Source organism: Callorhinus ursinus, unplaced genomic scaffold (genome assembly GCF_003265705.2).
Source record: "Callorhinus ursinus isolate GAN/ISIS: 27379988/994484 unplaced genomic scaffold, GSC_fseal_2.0 scaffold55, whole genome shotgun sequence".
Classification (NCBI taxonomy): Eukaryota; Metazoa; Chordata; class Mammalia; order Carnivora; family Otariidae; genus Callorhinus; species Callorhinus ursinus.
In genome coordinates, this window is record NW_027397117.1 from 1894175 (window position 1) to 1915708 (window position 21534).

The 21534-nt window shown below is 49.6% G+C and overlaps 2 protein-coding genes and 1 long non-coding RNA gene across 5 annotated transcripts in view; 2 read left to right on the plus strand and 1 right to left on the minus strand.

Annotated features, from left to right (window-relative positions):
* PRKRIP1 (PRKR interacting protein 1) overlaps nt 1–12762 on the plus strand; it is a 27626-nt gene extending 14864 nt beyond the window's left edge. Inside the window, exon 6 of the mRNA XM_025864459.2 lies at nt 11494–12762. Coding sequence (XP_025720244.2) covers nt 11494–11588 — 95 coding nt within the window. The 3' untranslated portion in view covers nt 11589–12762. The remainder of the gene's footprint in view (nt 1–11493) is intronic.
* LOC141371062 (uncharacterized) lies at nt 10863–19930 on the minus strand. The gene is made up of 3 exons (XR_012375682.1): nt 19660–19930; nt 16281–16782; nt 10863–11305 (listed from the first exon to the last, which is right to left on the minus strand). It is a non-coding gene; the product is annotated as an uncharacterized lncRNA (long non-coding RNA).
* Nucleotides 18155–21534, plus strand: part of ORAI2 (ORAI calcium release-activated calcium modulator 2) — a 13691-nt gene continuing 10311 nt past the window's right edge. For 2 of the 3 annotated variants that reach the window (XM_025864455.2, XM_025864457.2), the window contains exon 1: nt 20162–20302. The gene's annotated coding sequence lies outside the window, so the exon portion shown is untranslated. Of the gene's footprint in view, nt 18180–20161; nt 20303–21534 lie in introns of those variants that run through there. The other variant, XM_025864456.2, reaches the window with a different exon arrangement.

Consider the following 21534-nt stretch of genomic DNA (forward strand, 5'->3'; position numbering starts at 1 on the left):
CCATCACAGAGCCGGACCTCTCGAATCCTCCTCCTCTGACCACTTTCAGACATTAGGTGTGCTGACTTTGCTGTTTTCGGACACCTCTAATTTGCCCGAGGCTATTAAGCGTGTCTGAGCTCACAGAGCAGGCTTTGGTATTCTCCGGGAGCTTGCATGCAGGCCTCCAGTTTGTTTACGGTCGCCTTGTGCCCTCTCCCTGCCCCCACCCCTCCCCCCTCCCCATGTCTTGAGCTTCAGTTCTGTCAAAAAGACGATGTTTGCGCGCCTTGGTAACACGGTGTCTTCTCACACCGAGGTTGTGATCTTTGCTCGCTGGATCCTGCAGTCAGTTTCCAGGTTGCAGCTGTCGTTTTTCCCAACGTGAATAGAGCAGACTAGAAATTGTCAGAGTGCGTCACACCTCTGGATACAGTGATTTGTGAAATTTTCTTTCAGTTTCTGTGTCGGCTTGTGGGCTGCCGTCCAACAGATTTGAAAATTGCTGTAGTATATGGGTCCTGCTCTTAGGCTTAATTGTGAAGTTAGCACCTGGGCAGATGAAACGGTGATTAGTAAAACTATATGGCCAGGTACGCCTCGTAACCAGTGGGCAGGATAGAGGGTGCTGGTCGTGAAGGTGATGTGTGTGTCTTCTCCGTTTCCTTCTTCATTTTTCACTTTGTCAAAGAGAAAATAGATTTTCTTGCTATCTGGTTGAAATGAAGAGAAACTTAGTGTGGTGATACTGAGTTGGGTCACAAGGTGGCTTCAGCGCACCACTGGGTTCTTGAGGAAAAGGGCGGAAAATCGCTCCAGCTTTGGAGGCCCTTCCAAAAAGTGGTGAGGGGCAGCTGGCTAGGCGTTCTCTTCTATTGTTGGAGAGGAAATAGCCCCGTTTGTTGTCCACACTGGTCCAGTAATTCAGTGAGGACGCCCTGTAGTGTCGTCTGAATGACACCGTGGGATGGCTTTAAGCCAATGTGGTGGATTATTTGGAAGCTTGAGCTCCCCAAACCAGTGTTACTTATCCTAACAGGCCTGCCTACCAAAGAAACCTAGAGCAGTTTCTCATGCTCAGCGCCATCAGCATTTTGGGCTGAAGAATTCTTTGTGGTTAGGGACTGTGTCCTGTTCACCGTGGGATTTTTAACTCTGCCCACTAGATGCCAGTAGTGCCCACCGTCCCCTGGTTACTGACAGTCAAAAATGTCTCCAGACTTTGCCAAATGTTATTGGCAGCGAGGGATGACAGAATTGCCCCAATTAAGACTCCTGTCTCAACTGGTATCTGGTGTTCAGAAGGTACTCAAAATATGCTATAGATTGAACTGTTGTTTCAACGCCAAAATTCTTATTACATACGCTCTGTTGGAAAACCGTCCATATCCTTTGTGCCTTTTGAGAATAAAGATGATAGGGGCGCCTGGGTGGCTCAGTCGGTTAAGCGGCTGCCTTTGGCTCAGGTCATGAGCCCAAGGGCCTGGGATCAAGCCTCACACCGGCCCCCCCACCCCTGACTCCTGTTCAGCCCGGAGTCTGCTTCTCCCTCTGCCCTTCCCCCTCCCCCTATTTGTGTTCCCTCTCCCTCTGTCTCTCAAATAAATAAAATCTTTTAAAAAAGAGAGAGAGATAATATATGATCACTCTAGTAGAAGTTTTTGGATTATGCTTAAAAGAATAAAGTCAAAAATTTAAATTATAATCCTTACTAAAAACGGTAATTTTAACACTTTGATGACATTTCTTTTATTTCAGTTTTTAAATATATACCATATAAGCCTTTTTATGTAAATACTGTATTTATCGTCCTAATTTTATCATATAACATTGTCTCATAAATATTTTCCCATGTCCTTACAATTCCATAGTACCAGGAAGGATTTTTTCCTAGTCTGGTCTTTCATCTGTTTTCTTTAAAAGTTAATATCTGTTTTAGGGCACCTGGCAGACTCAGTCAGAAGAGCATGTGACTCTTGATCTCGGATCATGAGTTCAAGCCCCATGTTGGTGTAGAGATTACGAAAACAAGTAGACTTTAAAAAGTAAATAAATGAGTTAATATCAGTTTCAGTTACACTCAGTTGCATTTACCTGGTCTTCCTAAAATACGTGAATAAAATCTCAGATTCCTGGATTTTAAAATATTGTATAAACAATAGTGTAACAGTAATGGAAACAACTCATATATTATCCTAATAAATCCCCTTTCTTTCTGTCCGTTTGCTTTGTCTCTCCCTGCATGTGCATGTCATCTGTGTAGTGAATGAACAGTTTTCTGTTTTGCTTATTTAATACTGTAAGCATTTCCAGTCCTTCGTAATTTGTTCAGTGACTGATGATATCCAGCAGTTGTCCTGCTGCGATACACCTCTTTCCCTTTTGTTAGACGTTCGATTGATTCGTTTTTGTCTTCTTTAGAAGACACTGCTTAGTGAGTATTAGGTACCTACCTCCCTTCTCCCTTTATGGTTTATTTCTTTAAGACAGATTTCTACTAGTGGGAATTACTATAGCACAGAGTATAAAAAGATTTCACGGCTCTTGAAATACATTTCTTTCCAGAGGAGTTGTACCAGTTATTACTGCCGTCGACGATGTGCGAGCTTCCACTTCTGCCGTCTCCTTGCCGGCCCTGGCTTTTAAAAATTATTCCTCCATGTGGATAAGAATATGACTTCAAAAGCAGTCACGGTCTTATCGGGGATTTAGTAAAAACTGTACAAAGATCCGGATCCGGCAGGACCAGGGTAGCAGCCTCCGCTCTCTTCCCAGCGCAGCCCCCACTTCTCCCACCTTTGTACAACCTCCAAAGTTCTTTTTTTTTTAAAACAGAGATTAGACAGTCCTTTGTTCTTTTGCTTATTGTTAAAAAAACAAAATTCATCCAAGTAAATTTAAGGATCTAATTGGTTTTATTAAGCAATTCATGAGTCGGACAGCATCCCATCTAGCAAGCAGAGAGATGCCCCCAGGAGGTTTAAAAAAGGAAGGTTTTTATTGGCAGGAGGGTGGGGCAAGAAGTTATAAGCAAAAGAAAAGAAAGGATTGTTTCAGGCCAGGAAATCTTTTTGGGGGAAAAGGGAAGGGCAGGGTTTTTATCATGCATATGACCTCTCTAGTGTTGATCAGGAAATTTCAGGTCGAGTGTTAAAAAGTCACATTCCTGGGATAGATTGAAACTATAAGTCTTGGTTTGCTGGTGGGGATGGGGGCAAATGACTCAATTTTTGACTTGTTTTTTCTTTTTTAATTTTATATAATAAGAGGGGCACCTGGTTGGCTCAGTTCGTGGAGCATGCGACAATTGATCTCAGGGTCGTGAGTTCAAGCCCTACGTTGGGGGTGCAGTTTACTTTAAAAAATTATAATAGCTAACGTTTATTGAACATTTATCACGTACCCACAGCTGTTAAGTGCTTTGCAGATTTTAATATTATCCTCCCAGTGGCCCTGAGAGATCGTTTGGCAGTGGTTTTATTCCCATTTAGAGTTGAGGGACTGTAGGCACCAAACAGAGCTAGAGGGAGGGAGTGACGGGGCACGATTGGAACCCAGGTAATGTGTCTCCACTGTCCAGTGCACCTGCCCACAGGTGACCCTGCTTGGAACCTAGTCAGCAGCTCCTGCATTCCCGGTTCCCTTTCCAGTCTCTCCACCAGTTCGGTCTGGCTGCTCTCTTCCACGGGTTCTCTGCCCCCGCCAGGTGTACACCTCTGTTCTTCCACCTCACTTCACATGCTCGGGGCTCTGTGCTCTTTCCTTTTTCACGCTACCTGACTCCCCATCTGCCTGAAGAGCTTCTAGTCATCCTGTACCTTCCTCTTGCAATGTTTTCTCTCTTTGTAAAACCTTTCCTACCCTCACTAACCATTCTAGCCTTTCCCTCCACCTTGCTCCCAGAGCTCTGCACTTACTTACTTGGTTTAGAGAATCTGCTAAATCACATAACGCAGTTATCTCTTGAAGGAGCCAAGGGCAGGCTGCCCCAGGATAGGCCATGTTGGCATGAACATTATTTTTGAGTTTGTTAACCTTAAAAATAAGAATTGCCAGTTATTTTACCAGCAAAAAGGGAGTTATTCAGGAATAAAAGAATTGCAGTTTGGGACAAACAAGCCATGGCCAAACCTCAGGCAAGTCTAGAGAACAAAGGAGAGGTAGTGCCTTTTTTTCTTTTTTTAGATTTTACTTATTTGTTTGTGTGTGAGAGAGAGAGAGAGCAGGCACCAGCAGGGGTGAGGGGTAGGGAGAGGGAGAAGCAGACTCCCAGCTGAGCAATGAACCCAGTGCGAGGCTCAGTCCCAGGACCCTGGGATCGTGACCTGAGCTGAAGGCAGACGCTTAACCAACTGAGCCACCCAGGTGCCCTGAGGTTATGCTTTTTTAAGGAGAAAAGGGGTAGATTGGGAAGGCTGTTATAAACTAAAAGTTCAGTGGAGTAAACTGGGAATTCAAGTACGGTGGCTTCTCATTGGCTAAGCTTTTGGGGGGGGGTACATGGAAAGCATTTCTTTCTCCACCTGGGATAGTAGAGTAGTATCCACATAAAAGATGGAGTCCATTTCTTCTTGTTGGATCTGCAACTGATGGTGAGGGGTAGGGTGCCAGCACCCCTCAACTCTATTTTTGGTAAGGTTTCTTGTTACTAATTTTCACGAGTTATAAGGAGTCAAACCCCAGCAGATTCAGGAAAAGCTCTTATACCTCCCCCTCAACTGCCTGCTGTACCAGGAAGAGAGCTATTAATAGAGATTCCTCTTTACCTAAGAAATTATCTGCACAATAGGGCAACCTTTGTTTTCCAAACATCTCCTGTTACCTTCCTGCTAATGGTGTTCCACCTCTTTGTATCCTCAGACTCCTGCCCCTCTCCCATGCTCAGGATGTCACTTAAGCCTTCCTGTTGCCTGTTTTTGGAATTTTGTGTCTGTCTGGATTCCCCATACATAAAAAACTAAATTTGATTTTCTCCTATTACTGTCTCATGTCAGTTTGATTCTTAGTCCAGCTAGAAGGACCTTGAAGGGCATAGGAAATTCTTCTTCCCCAACACTATTCAGCCATAAAATCCCAATTCCATGCGTGTAAGGCAGTGTCATTTTTTTTTTTAATAAAAAACTTTTAGAATGGTTTTAGATTTACAGGAAAAGTCCAGAGATAGTATAGTTCAAAGGATTCCCATATCCAGCTTCCCTTTTTATTAACATCTGAAGTTAACAGTTTTAACACAATTAATGAACCAGTATTGATAGATGTATTAGCTGAAGTCTTTATTCAGGTTTCCTTAGTTTTTACCTAATGCCTTTTTCTTGTTCAGAAGCCCGTCCAGGATATCCTGTTACATTTCATCACCACGTAACCTTAGGCTTCTGTTAGCTGTGGTAGTTTCTCAGACTTGCTTGTTTTGATGCCTTTGAGGGTTTGGAGGGTTGGGTGTCCTGTAGAATATCCCTCAATTGGGATTTGTCTGATTTTTTTTTCTCCTGATTAAACTAGAGTTATTTATTTTGGGGAGGAAGGCCACACAGATAAAGTTCCATTCTTAATCACATCATATCAAGGCTCTGTACTGTCCAGATGACTTGCACTGTTGATGTGTTGACCTCGATCACCTGGCTGAGGCCGTGCCTGTCAGGATTGTCTACTGTAAATTCACTCCTTTTGTCTCCCTTCCCACGCTGTACTTTTTGGAAAGAAGGCACTGCATGCAGCCCACATGTAAAGAGTGAGGGGTTTATGTACCCTCTCTGTGAGGGTGGAGTAGCTACATGAATTATTTGAAATCCTTTTACACAGATTGATCTCTTCTCCCCTATTTATTTATATCAATATGGACTTGTGGACATTTATTTTATACTTCAGGTTGAATCCAGTACCACCTTATTTATTTGGTTACTGATCTTGTTCCAGCTTTGGCCATGGGAGGCTCTTTCCTTTGGATCCTGTGTCCCTTTTACATACTCCCATCATTATTGGATTTGGATTTTTTTTTCTTTTCCTTTTTTTTTTTAAGCACATTCTTACTTTCTGGCACTATAAGCTATTCTAGACTTACCTTTTATATTTCCTGACCCAGACCCAGAACCAGCCATTTCTCCAAGGAGTCTTGATTTGTTTTATTGTTTTAGAAACCAAGATCTGGGGGTTAGGCATGTTCTTTGCTGCTGGGCTGTTGTTTGTAGGCCCCCTTAACTGCTAGAACAAGGAAATACGCATGTGTACTAACCAGTGTGTGTGTACACATATTTATAGATATTTTTATACGTAACTATCTGTATCGATCTCTATTATGCTAACCTGAGTTTATACTGATGTCTCCAACTCTGATCCATTGCCACATGGATCATTCCAGCTTGTTTGCCCATAACCTCCCACTCTCATAATGAGGAATCTGGCCTTTACCCTCCACCATTCATTTATTCAGTTGTCCAGTTCCAGTGCATGTGGATAGTGGCTTCAGAATTGTTAACCTGTTACCTGTGTGAAACACTTCCATCAGCTAGAGTCCAGTGTTCTGTACAGTTCCTTTGCCTTTGGTCTTACAGACTCTGCTGTTTCCAAAATTACTTAGGGCAGCACTTTCCCCCACCCCCTTCACGGAAGTTGTTTCATCCGTTTGTTATAGGGTTGAATTCATATGTCACCTTTTGCATTCGTCCTGGGATCCTAAATAACTTTTAAAATTTGCATACACTAAGATGTATTCTTTGTGCTGTAAGTTTTGACAAATGCATGGCATCCTGTAGCCACTATTACAATATCCTACGGAATTGTTTCATTGCCTTAAAAAGAATCCCGTGCTTCACCTCCAGCCTCCTCCCACCCACAGTCCCTGGCAACCACCCGTCTGTTCACCATTCTCCATAATGCCATATAGTTGGAGTCCTACAACATGTAGCCTTTTCAGCTGGCTTCTTTCACTTAGAAAAATGCATTTAAGATCCATCCATGCTTTTGCCTGGCTTTATAGCTCATTCCTTTTTATTGTGGGATGGTATTCCATCGTATGGCTATGCCATGGTTTATTTATCCATTCACCTATTGAAGGACATTTTGGTTGCGTCCTGTTTCTGGTGATGATGAAGAAAGCCGCTGCAAACATCTATGTGATGACTTTCGTGTGGGTGTGTTTTCGGATCAGCTGAGTATACACCTAGGAGGGTGATTGCCAGGTCCTGTGATAAGATGTGTTTCGCTGTGTAAGAAACTGACAGGCTAGCTTCCGGAGCAGCTGGACCATCTTGCACTCCCACCAGCAGTAAACAGGAGCTGCTGTCCTCCTCAACCTCACCAGCAAGTGGCAGCGTCAGTTTGTTTCATTTTAGACAGTCTAGTCTGCGTGTTGTGGTATCTCACTGTTGTTTTAATTTGGGACAGCCTCTTTTTGATTCTTGTGTCCTTGATACTAAACATAGTATTGATAAACACTTTATTTTTTCATTATGTCGTAAGAATGAGCAAGTGAAATAACTTTGTCAAGTTACCAAAGGATTTGAGTGTGCACCAGATTCCTAGACTTCTCTTGGAGAGTAATGCTTCTAGGCCCTGACATGTTTCCCACACATAGGCATCTGTTGTGTTTGCTCTTAGGTGAGGTACCCCGTTTCCAAGCGCTTTTCAATCACAGGGGATGATTTGCGCCTTCCTCCTGTAGCCGGCATCTCGGGCATCCAGAACACCCATTGCACAAGCATCCAAGTCAAAGTTTTACTCTTTCTTTAAGATCTGAGTTGAAGATCAAATCCTGTGCACCCATCCTGCTCTGTTCAGATCTATGCAGGGGTTGGCATTTCTTAGAGAACCTTGAGGCAGAGTATGACTAAGTTATGGAACAAAGCAAATCATCAGCAGTTTCCACCTTGGAGCCCGAGTTCTAGAGCAGGGCCCCTGGCTGTTATACAGGGAATGGGTTACAAGTGGCAATGACTGTGTTCCCCTTGGCCTTCGGGGTGGAGACTGAGGGCCCAGGCCTTGGACCGGTCACACCGCTTGCCATAGAAATAACATCCTTTTCTGGGAGTGCCATGCTCAGGGAGCTGGGGGGTACTGCCCTAGCGTCCAGGGGCTCAGAGCCAGGTTTTTGATGCATCTCTAGTTTTTCACTCCATCTTTCCATGGCATGCATGGTTTTTCTTTTCTTTCTTTCTTTTTCTTTTTTTTTGTATTGTGGTAAAATACACATAACATTTACCATCTTAACCATTTTTAAGTGACAGCTCAGTGGTGTTAAGTGCATTCACACTGTTGTGCCGCTGTCACCACCGTCCATCCCCAGAACTTTTCATCTTATAAAATGGAAACTGTACCTAATTAAACACTAACTCCCCCTTCCTCCTTCCCCCTCCCCCCAGCCCTTAGCAACCACCAGGTTACTTTCTGTCTCTGTGCATTGGAACCATAGGTGTCTGTCTCTCTGTGGCTGGCTTGTTTCACTGAACGTAAGGTCCTCAAGGTTTATCCATGTTGTGGTAGGTGTCAGAATGTCCTCCCCCCCCCTTTTTTTTTTAAAGATTTTATTTATTTAACAGAGAGACACAGCGAGAGAGGGAACACAAGCAGGGGGAGTGGGAGAGGGACAGGCAGGCTTCCTGTGGAGCAGGGAGCCCGATGTGGGGCTCGATCCCAGGACCCTGGGACCATGACCTGAGCCGAAGGCAGACGCCCAACGACTGAGCCACCCAGGCGCCCAAAATGTCCTTCGTTTTTCATGCTGAGTAATATTGCGCTGTGTACACAGACTACACTTTGCTTATCCATTCAGTGTGCTCACCTCACCCCCGTCTCTACCTCGTTTTCCTTTTGCCTCAGTTTCCTTGTGCACTTCTGCAGGCACAGTTTGGCAGAGGCCCAGAGAGTCAGTCCACATCAGAGTCCTGATTCTTAGTGATTATGAAACCTTGAGTAACAAGTTACATAACCTCTGTGAACTCCATTCCTCATCTGTAAAATGGATCTGTAGTAGTGGTACTTGTCTCTTAGACTTCTCTTTCTAAGTAATCTCCACACCCAACGTGGGGCTTGAACTCACAAACCTGTGATCAAGAGTTGCACACTCCACTGACTGAGCCAGCCAGGTGGCCCTATCTCATAGATTTCTGTTAGAGTGAAACAAGGTGGTATATGGAAAGACTTAGCATGTGCCTGGCACATAAGAGGGTTTTGTTGTTGTTTGTTTTTTTTTTAAGATTTTATTTATTCATTTGAGAGAGAGAGCACAAACGGGGAGAGGGAGAAGCAGACCTCCCTGCTGAGCTGGGAGCCCAATTCGGGGCTCGATCCCAGGACCTGGAGATCATGACCTGAGCTGAAGGCAGACGCTTAACCATCTGAGCCACCCAGGCGCCCCCACATAAGAGGTTTTCTACAAATATTAGTTATTGAAACATGCTTGGGGCGCCTGGCTGGCTCATTCGGTTGAGTGTTTGACTCTTGGTTTTGGCTCAGGTCATGATCTCAGGGTTGTGAGACTGAGTCCCACGTCAGGTTCCCCGCTCAGTGCAGAGTCTGCTTGAGATTCTTTCTCTGCCCCTTCCCCGCCTCTAAAATAAATAAACCTTAAAAAATAAAACATGCTCGGGGCGCCTGGGTGGCTCAGTCGTTAGGCGTCTGCCTTCGGCTCAGGTCATGATCCCAGGGTCCTGGGATCGAGCCCCGCATCAGGCTCCCTGCTCAGCGGGAAGCCTGCTTCTCCCTCTCCCACTCCCCCTGCTTGTGTTCCCTCTCTCGCTGTGTCTGTCTCTGTCAAATAAATGAATAAAATCTTTAAAAAAAAATAAAACATGCTCAGTGTACTTTTGAAACTTCTCTTTCCTTTTAGCATGAGGTTGAGGAGAAGGAGGAATATCGTAAAGTAATGAAACTAAATCTGAGCAATGGTTTCCAGCCAGTGCCATTGCCAGCCAGTGTTCTTTAGTGGCCCACCCTGGGGTGTGAGGGTGATTGTAGACTGTGCTGTGCCCTGGGCACTCCAGGCCCCCCACCTTGAAGCTGTCTGATCCTGTGACGACAGCAGTAGCAAAGCTCTGGGTCCCTGTGGGCTCTGGGGGTGCTGGAGCAAGTTCCTGCACATCTGCAGGGAGGAGGCCTGTTGGTGGGCCTAGGGAGCCTACAGTGCCTGCAAAGGGCTGGAGGACAGGGCTGCCTCTGTGGGCTCTGGCTCTCCTGTTCCAACTCTCGCCCACTGCCCTGCTCCCAAGGAGAGGGGAGGAGGAGGTGGAGGGGGAGCTGGGAACAAGTTGTCTTTCTGCTCAGCTTTTGGCCAGCTCAGCTGCACTGTGGGTACCGACAGTCATGCCGGGGAAACATTGGAATTCAGAGCTGCACATAGAGTGTCAACAGAGAAGGTTTCTGGGTCTGTGGGAAGAGCTGGGAAGCTGGCATATTTGTTGTGGGCAGGGCCCTCTGCTACATAGTTTTTGAATCCTTTTGCAAACTGTCGTGAGAGCTTGAGACTTGGGCAGGAGCGTTGCTGGCCTAATGTTAAGTGTTAAAGGGCTGGCTGGGGACATGGCCCTGCCATGGTGACAGTGATACACGTGGGGGGGGGGGGGAGCCATGGAAAAACCGGGGGGGGGGGGTGGCGCCTGGGTGGCTTAGTCCATTAAGCGTCTGCCTTCAGCTCAGGTCATGATCCTAAGGTCCTGGGATCGAGTCTTGGATTGGGCTCCCTGCTCAGCGGGGAGTTTGCTTCTCTCTGCTGCTGTCCCTAATTGTATGCTTGCTCTCTCGCTCTCTCTGTCAAATGTTAAAAAAAATAAAAAGCAGTGAGGCCCAGTTGATGGGGTGTTGGGCTTCCTTTATGGATGCTGTCGGACCTTCTTCACAAAGATGAGATTCAGCTGCCAGCAGTGGTAGATCAGTTCTGTGACCCACCCTTTATATCCTGGAGGTGGCACGAGGGGCCGATGGACGTGAGGACCTCCTCTGGCTCCTCATACTGTGTGGGCGCTACAGCTGACCCTTAGCATGGCTTCGAGCTGCGTGGGTCTGCATACATGTGGGGGTTTTACAGTACAGCACTGTGAATGTATTTTCCTGATTTTCTTAATAACATTTTCTTCTATCTAGCTTTTTTTCAAGTGTACTTTATTGTAGGAAGGCACTATGCAATACATATTACATACAAAATGTGTTAAAGGACTGTTTATGTAATGGGTAAGGCTTCTGGTCAACAGTAGGCTATTAGTAGTTCCATTTTGGGGGAGTCAGGAGTTAGACATGAAGGGGCGCCGAGGTGGCTCAGTTGGTTAAGCATCCAGCTTGATCTCAGCTCACGTCTTGATCTCAGGATCATGAGTTCAGGCCACGCTGGGCATGGAGCCTACTTTAAAGGAAAAAAAAAATTTATACGTGGATTTTTGACCTCATGGGGAGTTGGTGCCCCTAACCTCTGCACTGTTCGAGGGTAAACTGTAGTTCATAATCTCTCCTCAGTGCTCCTCCATTTTTAAAATGTCCCTTGGTTCTCCGGGTGAATTTGTATGTCTCTAATCAGATGTCATGTGATTACAGGATCCAGTCAGTCCCAGGAGCAGCCATCCAATAGCTCTGAGGAAGCATCTGGAACAGAGGAGGAGGAGCAGCCCAGCTTCATCACGGGGCGATGACAGTGTTTGCTCTAGTGGGCTGTCTGGAGCCTGGCCCATTCTGTGACCAGGGCCTCAGAAGACCCTCCACACAACCCAAGGGAAAAGGAGGCTCTGTTTCAACTCAGTTCCCCTCCCAGCGCTTTGCTGGAGGGAAGCAAGTGGGAACCCATCTTGACCGTTGACGACCCCACCTGTGGGCAGGCCTCCATGCCTGTGGGACAGAGAGGACCGGCTCCTGGACTCCTGGGGCACCACCGAGCAGAGTTCATTCAGGTTCCCACTAATAGTGAACACGTATTACCTTCTGCCCCTGGTGTTTGGACAGTGATGAGTTTGGACTGGTTTCTGTGAAAGAAATGTTTATTTAGTAAAGAACAGAAACACTTTAGGTTTTGTTCAGACCTGTGTAATGTTGTCCCAAGGCTGTAGGGAAGGCTGGGAAGCAATGTGACAGGAGTGGGCCTGTTTCCAGGCTTGCTGAAGGAAATGGCCCTGGCTCTGGGCCAGCCCGCACTGCATGGTGCAGGAACCCCACTTCCTCCCACTGAGGGGCAGACTGTACCCCATGATACATGCTGCCACCCAGCAGCTCCCAGTCCCCAAGTGTGAATTGAGAAGCCCCCAGCATGTGCATAGGGAGATGTGGGGCTCAGCCAGGAAGCCGAGTCATAGGAAGGGCAACTTGGGGTGTGAAGAAAGCTTTCAGAAGAATAAGCAGAGAATCCCAGCTCTTCTGGACCAGAGCAGAGTGTGGGGAGTCCTGGCCCAACCCGAAGGGAGGGAGTGAATTGGCCAAAAGTCGCATTTTCGACCTGCAGTAGGGGGATCTGAACCAGGTGCGAGGTGAGCCGGGGCAGTCTCTGGCCAGCGGGAGGGACAGAGATGGTTTGAATTGGAGCCTTTGCTCACTTTGGGGGCTATTTATCTCCAGTTCCAAGTGTCTAGTGCATTTTGTGCCTTTTATGGAGTTTGACAGAATTAAGGAAATAGTGGTTTTGAGTGAAGGGAAACTAAGAAACGTTTTACTTTTCTCTCATTTTTGCAGTATGGATTTTCCTGGTCCCCACCCTGGGCCAGGCGACATCTGTGATCACTTGTGTCTTTTAAACAGTTCAAGCCACCGGAATTTTTCTTTCCCAGGAAACTGAAATGGAAAATTCATCCCTAATAAATTAGCACACCCGTGGCTGTACATTTTGGAACCTGTGTTTCTCTCGTCAGGGACTGGCTGGTTAGTTTTGTGTTTATTTTTTGTTCTATCTTTGTACTGTTGGTTTCCTAATCTCCCCACAAGATGTGTGTCACAACTCTTGCTTTGAATCTGCAGCCTGTATCTTGTGGGTGTTCTCTTGCCCTGGAGGCTGTCAACAGTGCTAGAACTTGGAGTCTGAAGACCTACGTATTCCAGTTCTTTTTTTAAAGATTTTATTTGAGTGAAAGAACACAAATGCCAGAGGGAGAGGGACAAGCAGACTCCCCGCTGAGCACAGATCCCAAAGTGGGGCCCAGTTCCAGGACCCCTGAGATCATGACCTGAGCCGAGGTCCGACACTTCACCGACTGAGCCACCCACGTGCCCCCTGGGTGTCCAGTTCTGACGCTGCCTCTGGTGCATCTGGCCAAGAGCTTATTAATGACGCCAAGCAGAAGTGTGTTGGATGGGGGAGCGAGTGCTGGAACAGATAACAGGATGCCAGGCTGCAAGTTTATGTTCTACACGTTTACTAGGTTTTCAGAAGAGGATGTTTGGGTAGGAAATGTCTAGCAATTTCAGGCAATTTTTAAGGGGCTGCCAATACCTTAGGTTGAATGACGGTCTTCAGGGTATTGTTGTTTGAGAAAAGGGAACAGTTAGGTGTCATCATTGAGAAGGGAGTGGGAGATACAGAGAGACCCCCCTTCCCCCCCAAAAAAAAGCCATGATGGGGAGAAAATCATTCAGTAATGCCCTTGTTAATTGGCTTGTGGGTGGGGAAAATCAGGACTTGACCCACAAAGGTGTGCATAACTTGGTTGTCTCAGGAAGCCTCACGTATAAGAATTCTGATTTACTTCATTCAGTTACTCGCTCCCCACACTTCTATTGAGCACTCCATGAGACAGCCCTGTGTTAGCCAAAGTTACTTGTATTAGAATACTCTGTCCTTCAATTAGATGTCCCTTACAGGTTTACCAAACGAGTTTATAAACACAGAGAGGTCTGGAAACTTGCCCGGGTCACCCAGCAAGTAAGTGGTAGAGCTGGGATTTGAACCCCAGCAGTGTGACTCCCACAATCCACCAATCCCTGCCCCATAGTGCTGTGCTGCTCCATGGAGAAGCTGTGTGTGACCCAGACCTGCTGGGAGGGAGGCCCAGTGCGGCTCTCTCCGTGCCAGAGCTGTGCTCCTGGTACGTGTGCATGCGTGCATGTATAATAAGGCATATAATAGTTTTAAATATAGTTGCCCCTTATTGTTTACAAGTTCTATGTTTGTGAATCCACCTGTTCACTAACACTTGTAACCCCAAGATGAGTACTCATGGTGCTTTTGTGGTCATTTGCAGACATGCACAGACTGGTAAAAAATTCAAGTTGCCTAATGCAGTGTTTCCAGCTGAGTTCAAACAAGGCAGTGCTCTGCCTTCCTGTCCAGCTCAAGCATGTCGATTTAATGGCAGGTTTTTTGCATTTTTTGCTTTTCCTTGATGATTTTGCCATTTTTTAAATGGCCCTGAAGCATAGTACTCGAAGTACTGTCTAGTGTCCTAAACACAAGAAGGCCGGATGTGCCTTAGATAAACTTTGTTCAGGCATGAGTTACAGTGCCCTTGGCTGCAACTTCGTCTTTAATGAATCAATACATATTAATGCAAGTGTTTTTAAATTTTTATTTCTTAAGGTTTTATTTTAAGTAATCTCTACACCCAACATAGGGCTTGAACTCATAACCCCTAGATCAAGGGTCACACGCTCAGGGCACCTGGGTGACTCAGACAGTTGGTTAAGCTTCTGACTCTGGATTTCAGCTGAGGTCATGATCTCAGGGTTGTGGGATTGAGCCTCTGGAGCGGAGCCTGCTTGAGATTCTCCCTCTCCCTCTGCCGCCCCTCCCAATAAAATAGAATAAACTTAAAAAAAAAAAAAGTCACATGCTTCCCCAGCTGAACCAGCCAGCTGGTTGATGTGACGGGGGGGGGGTGGCTGTCACAGAAACACCCCTGTTTCCCCAGGCAGCAGTGGTTCAGTATTCACTAATCAACACTCAGTGTCCACAGTGACTTTAGGGAACATAACTACTATGAATAATGAGAACCAGTGCGTGTTTGGAGAGTGAGGGAACGTGCATGAGCAAGCCTGGCCTTCTGGAGAGCAGCGTTTCCTAAAGCAAGGATTGTGCCTCACTGCTGTATTCCCTGTGTGAACAGTACTTTATCTCACCTGGGGGATCAGGAGCTGAACTCTTCAGTCCCACTTTGAATGTAGGATCAGAGAAGTCACATGGAAGGGAACCAGCACTCCCCACCTATCCTTCACGTCTTCCCTACTATGTTCATCTCCCACCATCTAAAAGGTGCTTTTCTAAAAGGTGTCCTTTCTCGGCCCTCCCCCACAGCAGGTAACCGTCTCCCAGAGCAGAGGGAAAGTAGAGATTCAGACTGAGTCCTCATGCCCCACTTCATCCCCCGGCCCGGCTTGCCCTCCAGGTACAATGGAGGGCAACCAACCAGCAAGCAGCTCCATGTGCAACAACAGCAAAGCCCCGGCTCCAGGCTCTCCTGCAGACCACCACCCCATTTATCTCCTCCCTTCTCAGCCCAGCTTCCAGAGAGTTCTCTGTTTGCTTCCACCTTTCCCAAGTTTTCATCCCCATTATGCCACTGAAAGCCTTCAGTGTTGCCACATCCAGCCCCTGGGGGCATCTGTATCATTTAGAAGCCAAAACCTCTAGCACCCTGACAGTACTGCCTCCTGCCTTTCTTTCCGCCTTTCCCTGGCTTGCTTCTTTGTTCAAATCCTAAATGTTAGGGTGACCCAGTGCACTGCCTTTTATGGTCAACACTCAGGCCCCAGGAGATCTTAATCTGACCCGTGGCTTTAAATACCACCCTGACTGCTGTCTTCTGAGTTTGTGGCTGTCTTCTGAGTTTGTGGCTTCAGCTTCCCTTTGGAGCCTCCGCCTCAGCCTGGGTCGGTGCCCCACTTCCCTCACTCCTGCTCTGCTCCTTCCTGTGCTGTCAGGCCTCGGCTTTCCACCCACCCTGTTCTGTTGCCTTGTCTTCCTAGCATCCATCCTTCGTTTACTGGTCAGCAGCCCCCTGCCACACCAGCAGCCCTCACATCCCCCACTCAACTGAGCACAACCGGAGAGCGAGGACCTGCCTGTCCAGTTCTTTGCTGTACCTCTAGTGCCAGCACAGGGCCTGGGACATCACAGGTGCTCAGTGATGTCCCGTGAGGTGACTGAACAAATCTCAGTGCCTGAAAGCAAGCAGGGAAGTTGTTCATACCTGAAAAACGGCCTCTGTGGCAGGAAGAGCCTGAGCAGGTGCACACAGTTGTGTGTGCTGGAGACGCAGATGTGATGCCCCAGGCAACAGCAGAGTCCACTTCAGACATCCAGACTGCCTGGCCCGGCCTGGAGGCCGACTCCTCACAGCTCAGGCATTTCAGACACCACCCCCCCACCCCGCCTCCGCAGCTTCTGCTGCAGGTCCCCCCTTCCATACCTTCAGAAACACTGGTTTGGAACCTGTCGAGGACTGTTACTACTTCAAGTTTCCTTTCTTTTTTTCCGACACGTATCTTTTGGAAAAAGCCAGTTATTCAGTTGAGTTAGATGAGTAACGTTTTGTTGACTTTCGGAAATAGGAATATAACTCAGTCCGTCTCCAGGCTGCCTGGAAGGAGAGTGGAGAGAGCAGCATTTCCTTCGGCGGTGTTTCTGGAAACAGGTGCGCCTTCTCCCCTGTGGAAGCTCATTTATGTCTACTGTTTGGCACATACTTGACTACAGTGAGCTACAGTTACCATATTTTAATATAGTTCTGTAAAGAGAACATTGTGGGGCAGGTCCTGAGGCAGTTTTCAGTTTTCTTATTCCACAGAATATAGCAAATGTTTGTTGAACAGGACCAAAAGCTTAATCTGAAGGGTTCCTAAGTGTACTTGGCTCAGCAGTGGGGATGATGGTGAGCGAGATGCAGGCCTTGGCTTGAAGGATCTCCAGATCTGATAAAGAGACACAGACAAGAGAAGAAAGGTCAGTGCGGTGGCGTGTACCACAGGGCGTCATGTGACCCAGGTCTCCGGGATGCGGGCAGGGCTGAACTGAGCTCCTAGGTAACTCACAGCAGTTTTAAGAAAGCAAGCCGAGATTAGTAAGTAGATGCCCTGTCATGGCCTGAGTCACTAGGTTAAGGGGACTGGAGTTGATCTAAGGCCACAGGGATAACTGAAGGGTTGGAGGGGGCTGGAGAGACAGGAATTTTTCCACTTTGCAGTGTGGAGATTAGATGGGAAGGGGACAGGTGGAAGGCTCCTGCAGGAATGCAGAGCAGAGGTGATGAGGGCCTGAATTAGTGTGAGACCAGTGGGACCAGGGAGAAACGGGAGAGTTCACAGGACTGGATGGGGACGGGAGGAATCAGAAATGACAGCAGGTCTGTAATGTCACCAGCTGGGTGGCTGGTGGAACTCCTTGAGACAGGTGACCCAGGAGGTAGGGCAGGCAGGTGAGGGGAGAGGAGGAATTCAGCTGTAAGCGTTGGGGGGGGGGGGGGAGTGGGGGCGGGCCCTGCCAGGCTGGAGGTGATCTGGGCTGGAGGTGACCATTTGGAGTCAACAGACTCCTTGAAACAAGGGGAGTGGGTGGGACCCATCAGGAGGGAAGTGGGGAAACACCCACATCTAGGGGACAGACAGCAGAGGGAGAGCCTGCACAGGTTAAAAAAAGGTGAGAACGGGGCGCCCGGGTGGCTCAGTTGTTAAGCGTCTGCCTTCAGCCCAGGTCATGATCCCAGGGTCCAGGGATCGAGCCCTGCATCGGGCTTCTTGCTCGGCAGGAGGCCTGCTTCTCCCTCCCCCACTTCCCCTGCTTGTGTTCCCTCTCTCGCTGTGTCTCTGTCAAATAAAATCTTTAAAAAAAAAAAAAAAAAAGAGGTGAGGGCACCAGAACAAGGAGAGAGTTGTTTCTAGAAGGGAGGAAGGCACGGCTGAAATCTGTCCTGGAGTTCGCATCACAGTGGCAGTGGGCTGCAGAGCGCCGGGAAGGAAGTTGTGATGACAGCTCTCTTGGGGAAGTGTGGCGAGCAGTGGGGGAAGGTGGTAGCAGGAGAGGTCAGAAGGGGTCAGGCTGAGTGGGAAGGGAGGGGGGCGGGGAGCTGGTATCAGCACAGGCTGGGAAGCAGGGTGGTACAGGCTGAGAACTGGTTGAGAAAGGGTCAGGAAGTGGGAGGTGCAAACTTCAGATCTAAAGGGTAGTGACAAGGCCTAGCCATGGGAGTCAATAGCCAAGGAGACAGAACTGTCAGGGGACTGGATACATTGTCCAGAGCAGCCGAGCGGCCATCTGGGTGAGAAGACCCAGGGAAGAGGAAAGCAGGGGCCGCGGTCCTCACGGAATGAGGGTGTGCATGGATGGGGAAGACCAGAACGTGATCAGCCCCTGGGATGTGCCTCGGAGACTTGGTCTTTTTCAAGCTGAGACCCGAGGAGAAGGAGCAACTTGCCATGGCCAAACTACTCGGGAAAATCACAGCCCCGACTCTCCCCTGGACGGGCCAGCTGCGTGGCTGGCACCCACGGGCCTTGCCCTGACCCTCCTCCTCTGGGTAGCTGTGCACCTGAGGGGCCCTCCAACTATTAGTATTCTAACTGTTCCTCTCTGTTCAGCATCTGTTCAGCATGGTGCTGGCACCTTCCTTAATCTTCTAGGGGCCGGGGAGAAAGCCATTTTCTGTGTTTGGTTAGGAAACCGGCTCGGAAAAGCACTGGTGGTGATGACAGGTTTTGCTTCTGTCTGGGCATGCTGGGTAGGTGTGCTAGGGGGTGGGAGCACCATCACTGGCTTTCTAAAGGATGTGCAGTCAGACTCCAAGGGTGAAAATTTAAGCAAGTGACTCTTGTGGAAAGAATGGTCATCTATGATGCAATGACTCTAGTTTACAAAGTGTTTCTTCTTCCTGTTTTCCAGATCATTTTACAAAGAGCTGTTGGTTTTTGAGGGTTCTGCCCCCTGAAATTCAGATGATCCCTTCCTATAGCCATCTGTAATGTGTGTGCATGTGTGTTGGGTGGAGGGTCAGTAATCAGACCCTGGGATTTTCCTAGGCTGTGGTCTGTTTTTAAGTGTCTTCCTGAATTTAAAACGTGTCATTCCAGCTCTCAGCAGTGCCCTCTAAAATACGTCTTGAGAGAAAAAATGGATTTGGCCTGACATCCGTTCACTTCTCTTCTTACAGTCGTCAGAAAACTTGGGACTGGTTGACATGAGTGGAATTTTTCTTTCATTTGGATAAATGTGTCACTGTCGGATAGTGTTGTGACAGATGGAAAAATCCTATGTAGGGCACGCAGGAAGGACTGTGAGGGCCCGTTTGGCACAGGGCCTTGATATGAACGTATCTCGCCTCTTAGTTAATTATTTGTATGCACTTCCTGAAAAGAATGTTCCTGTTTGAATAGCTCAGTAGAACAGCTCGGTGGACGCCCACCAGGGGCCAAGCGAGCTGCACCCGGGTTAGAAACCCCTGTGTCTGGCTGGGCCTGGGGGCGGGTGGGGCGGGGGTCGGCTACAGTCTGGGCGACCACCTGACCAGTTCCTGTGCGCTGTGCGCAGCGCCGCGGTCCACCCTGGCAAACGGGTGTGGCTGCCGGAACCCTTCCCAAACGGTGCCCCTTTCCCCACTCTAGCCACCTCACCCCGCCGGCCCTGTCGGCAAGGGGATACCTGTTCCCTCTCCCCGCAGGGCGTGCCCTCCTGGCCTCTCCCCACCCCTCCACACGGCCCATGGCCAAGCCTGGGCATTCTTTGGGGCTCACCCTGGGGACTCTGTGCTCTCTTTGGGTAGTGAGACCCACACACGGGTCAAGCAGGGCTCACCCTACCCTGGACCTGTCGTCCAGACCCAGGGACCAGAGAAAGTGCAGCCGCATCGTTCGCCAGCGCTGCTGAGGGAGAAGGAAGGGGGTGGTGAGAGCGAGGGATGCCCAGGCTTCCGGCCCCCTTCGCCGCCGAGCCGACCCGTGTTCACTGTGGCCCACGGCGCCCCGGGGAACGGGAGAGATGCGCACCTTTTGCCGGTTTCCGCTCCCCGGCTTCCGGCCCGGGTGGTCCTGACTAGTAGGTCCACGCCGCCGGGGTCCCCCAGGAGGGGCAGCGAGGCCCCCCCCTTCCTTTCCCTCCCCTCCCCTCCCTCCCCTCCTCTCCCCTCCTCTCCCCTCCTCTCCCCTCCTCTCCCCTCCTCTCCCCTCCCGGCCTGCCAAGTCACGTGGCCCGTGGCGCCCCCTCCCCCATGGGCCAACCACGTGATGGCGGCGCGCCGTTGCCTTGGCAGCGGCTGCGGTAGCCCGCGGGGGCGGGGCAGCCGGCGGGGGCGGGGCTGGGGGGGACCCTGCAGGACGCACGGAAGGAGGGAGGGGGCCGTGCTCAGCGCCCAGGCCTGGCCACGGGGCCACAGGGCAACACAGCCACGCCGCCTGCCGCAAGCCCGAGCCGGAGCGGAGCCGGGCGGGCAGGCAGAGCAGCTCGGTGAGTGCTCGCCGTGGGGGGTTGGCGGGGTGCTGGGGGGGGTACCCCGCCCTGCTGGGGGACCGACTGGAATTGCACCGGGAGACTCGACGGGGGGAGGGGATGGGCTTTCTCCTGGGCAGGCTTGGGATGGGGTGGCTTCGGGGTTGGAGGGTGGCCGGGTGGCCCCAACCCCATAAGATCCTCGGGCGGGGTGCGGCGCTGAGAAGGCCTGGAGGGAGGTCGGGGACGGGGGCCGAATGCGGGTCCTCCGGCTCCTGAGCCTCCCTAGGGGAAGGGACAGAGATGCAGGTGGACGCCTCTGGGAAAGCCCTATGGGGGCTGCGCCCCCCCACCCGCCACGGGTGTGACAGAGACCGAGTCAGAAACAGACTCGCCATTGCTCATGCCCCAGATGTTTAAGGGAAGTTAAGACAGGCAAACCCCAAACCTACCCCCTGGATCAGACAGGCCTGCCAAGGAGAATAGCTCATCTTTAGAGAGTCACCGTTATTCAACAAGAGATTTTTTTTCTCTAACCCTTATATATTTAAAAAAAAAAAAACAACAAAAATCGCCTGCAAAGTTTAGCCAGGAGAGCACCTTTTGGAGCCTCTGCCACCTGACAAATGTCTGGTTCCATCTTGCCCCACCCCACCCCCTGCCCCATCCGGGAGTGTGAGGACCAGACTCTGCCTCTCCCCCGGGTAGGGGGAGGAAGCCTGGCACAAGGTAGGACATTGGGGCTGGGACCGTTAGGATGGATATGAATCCGGTTAGGGCTGCTCCCTGAGCAGGAAGTGGCCTCTCTATCTCCAGGACCCACAGGCCTGCCTCAAGACCTGGCTCCAAGCAGATGCACAGCCCCCCTTCCTTCCACTCCCTGCCACCCTGAGGACATGTGCAGGGCTGAGGCTGCCTGGGCACTACCCAGAGGCCACTGTCCGCCCTCACTGCCCACAAAGCCCTCCATCTCCACTTTCCAACTCAAGCCCAGCCCATGCCCATGGATGGCCCCTGGGCTTCCCCCTTCTTCAGCCCACACATGCCTGTACCCCTTTGGAGGCCCCCAGGTCTTCCTGCCCCTCCCGGTCAGCCAACTGTTTCAGTGGGCACCCGGACCAGACCGACCCCAAGCTGCTCGCCTTACTAGTTCCTTCAGAGTGCCTGCAGCCCGGCGCCTCCAGAGTCCAGCACAGTCCTACCTCCTGGGCTGCCTCCGGTTCCACACACCCCCCGTATCCAGCCTTCCC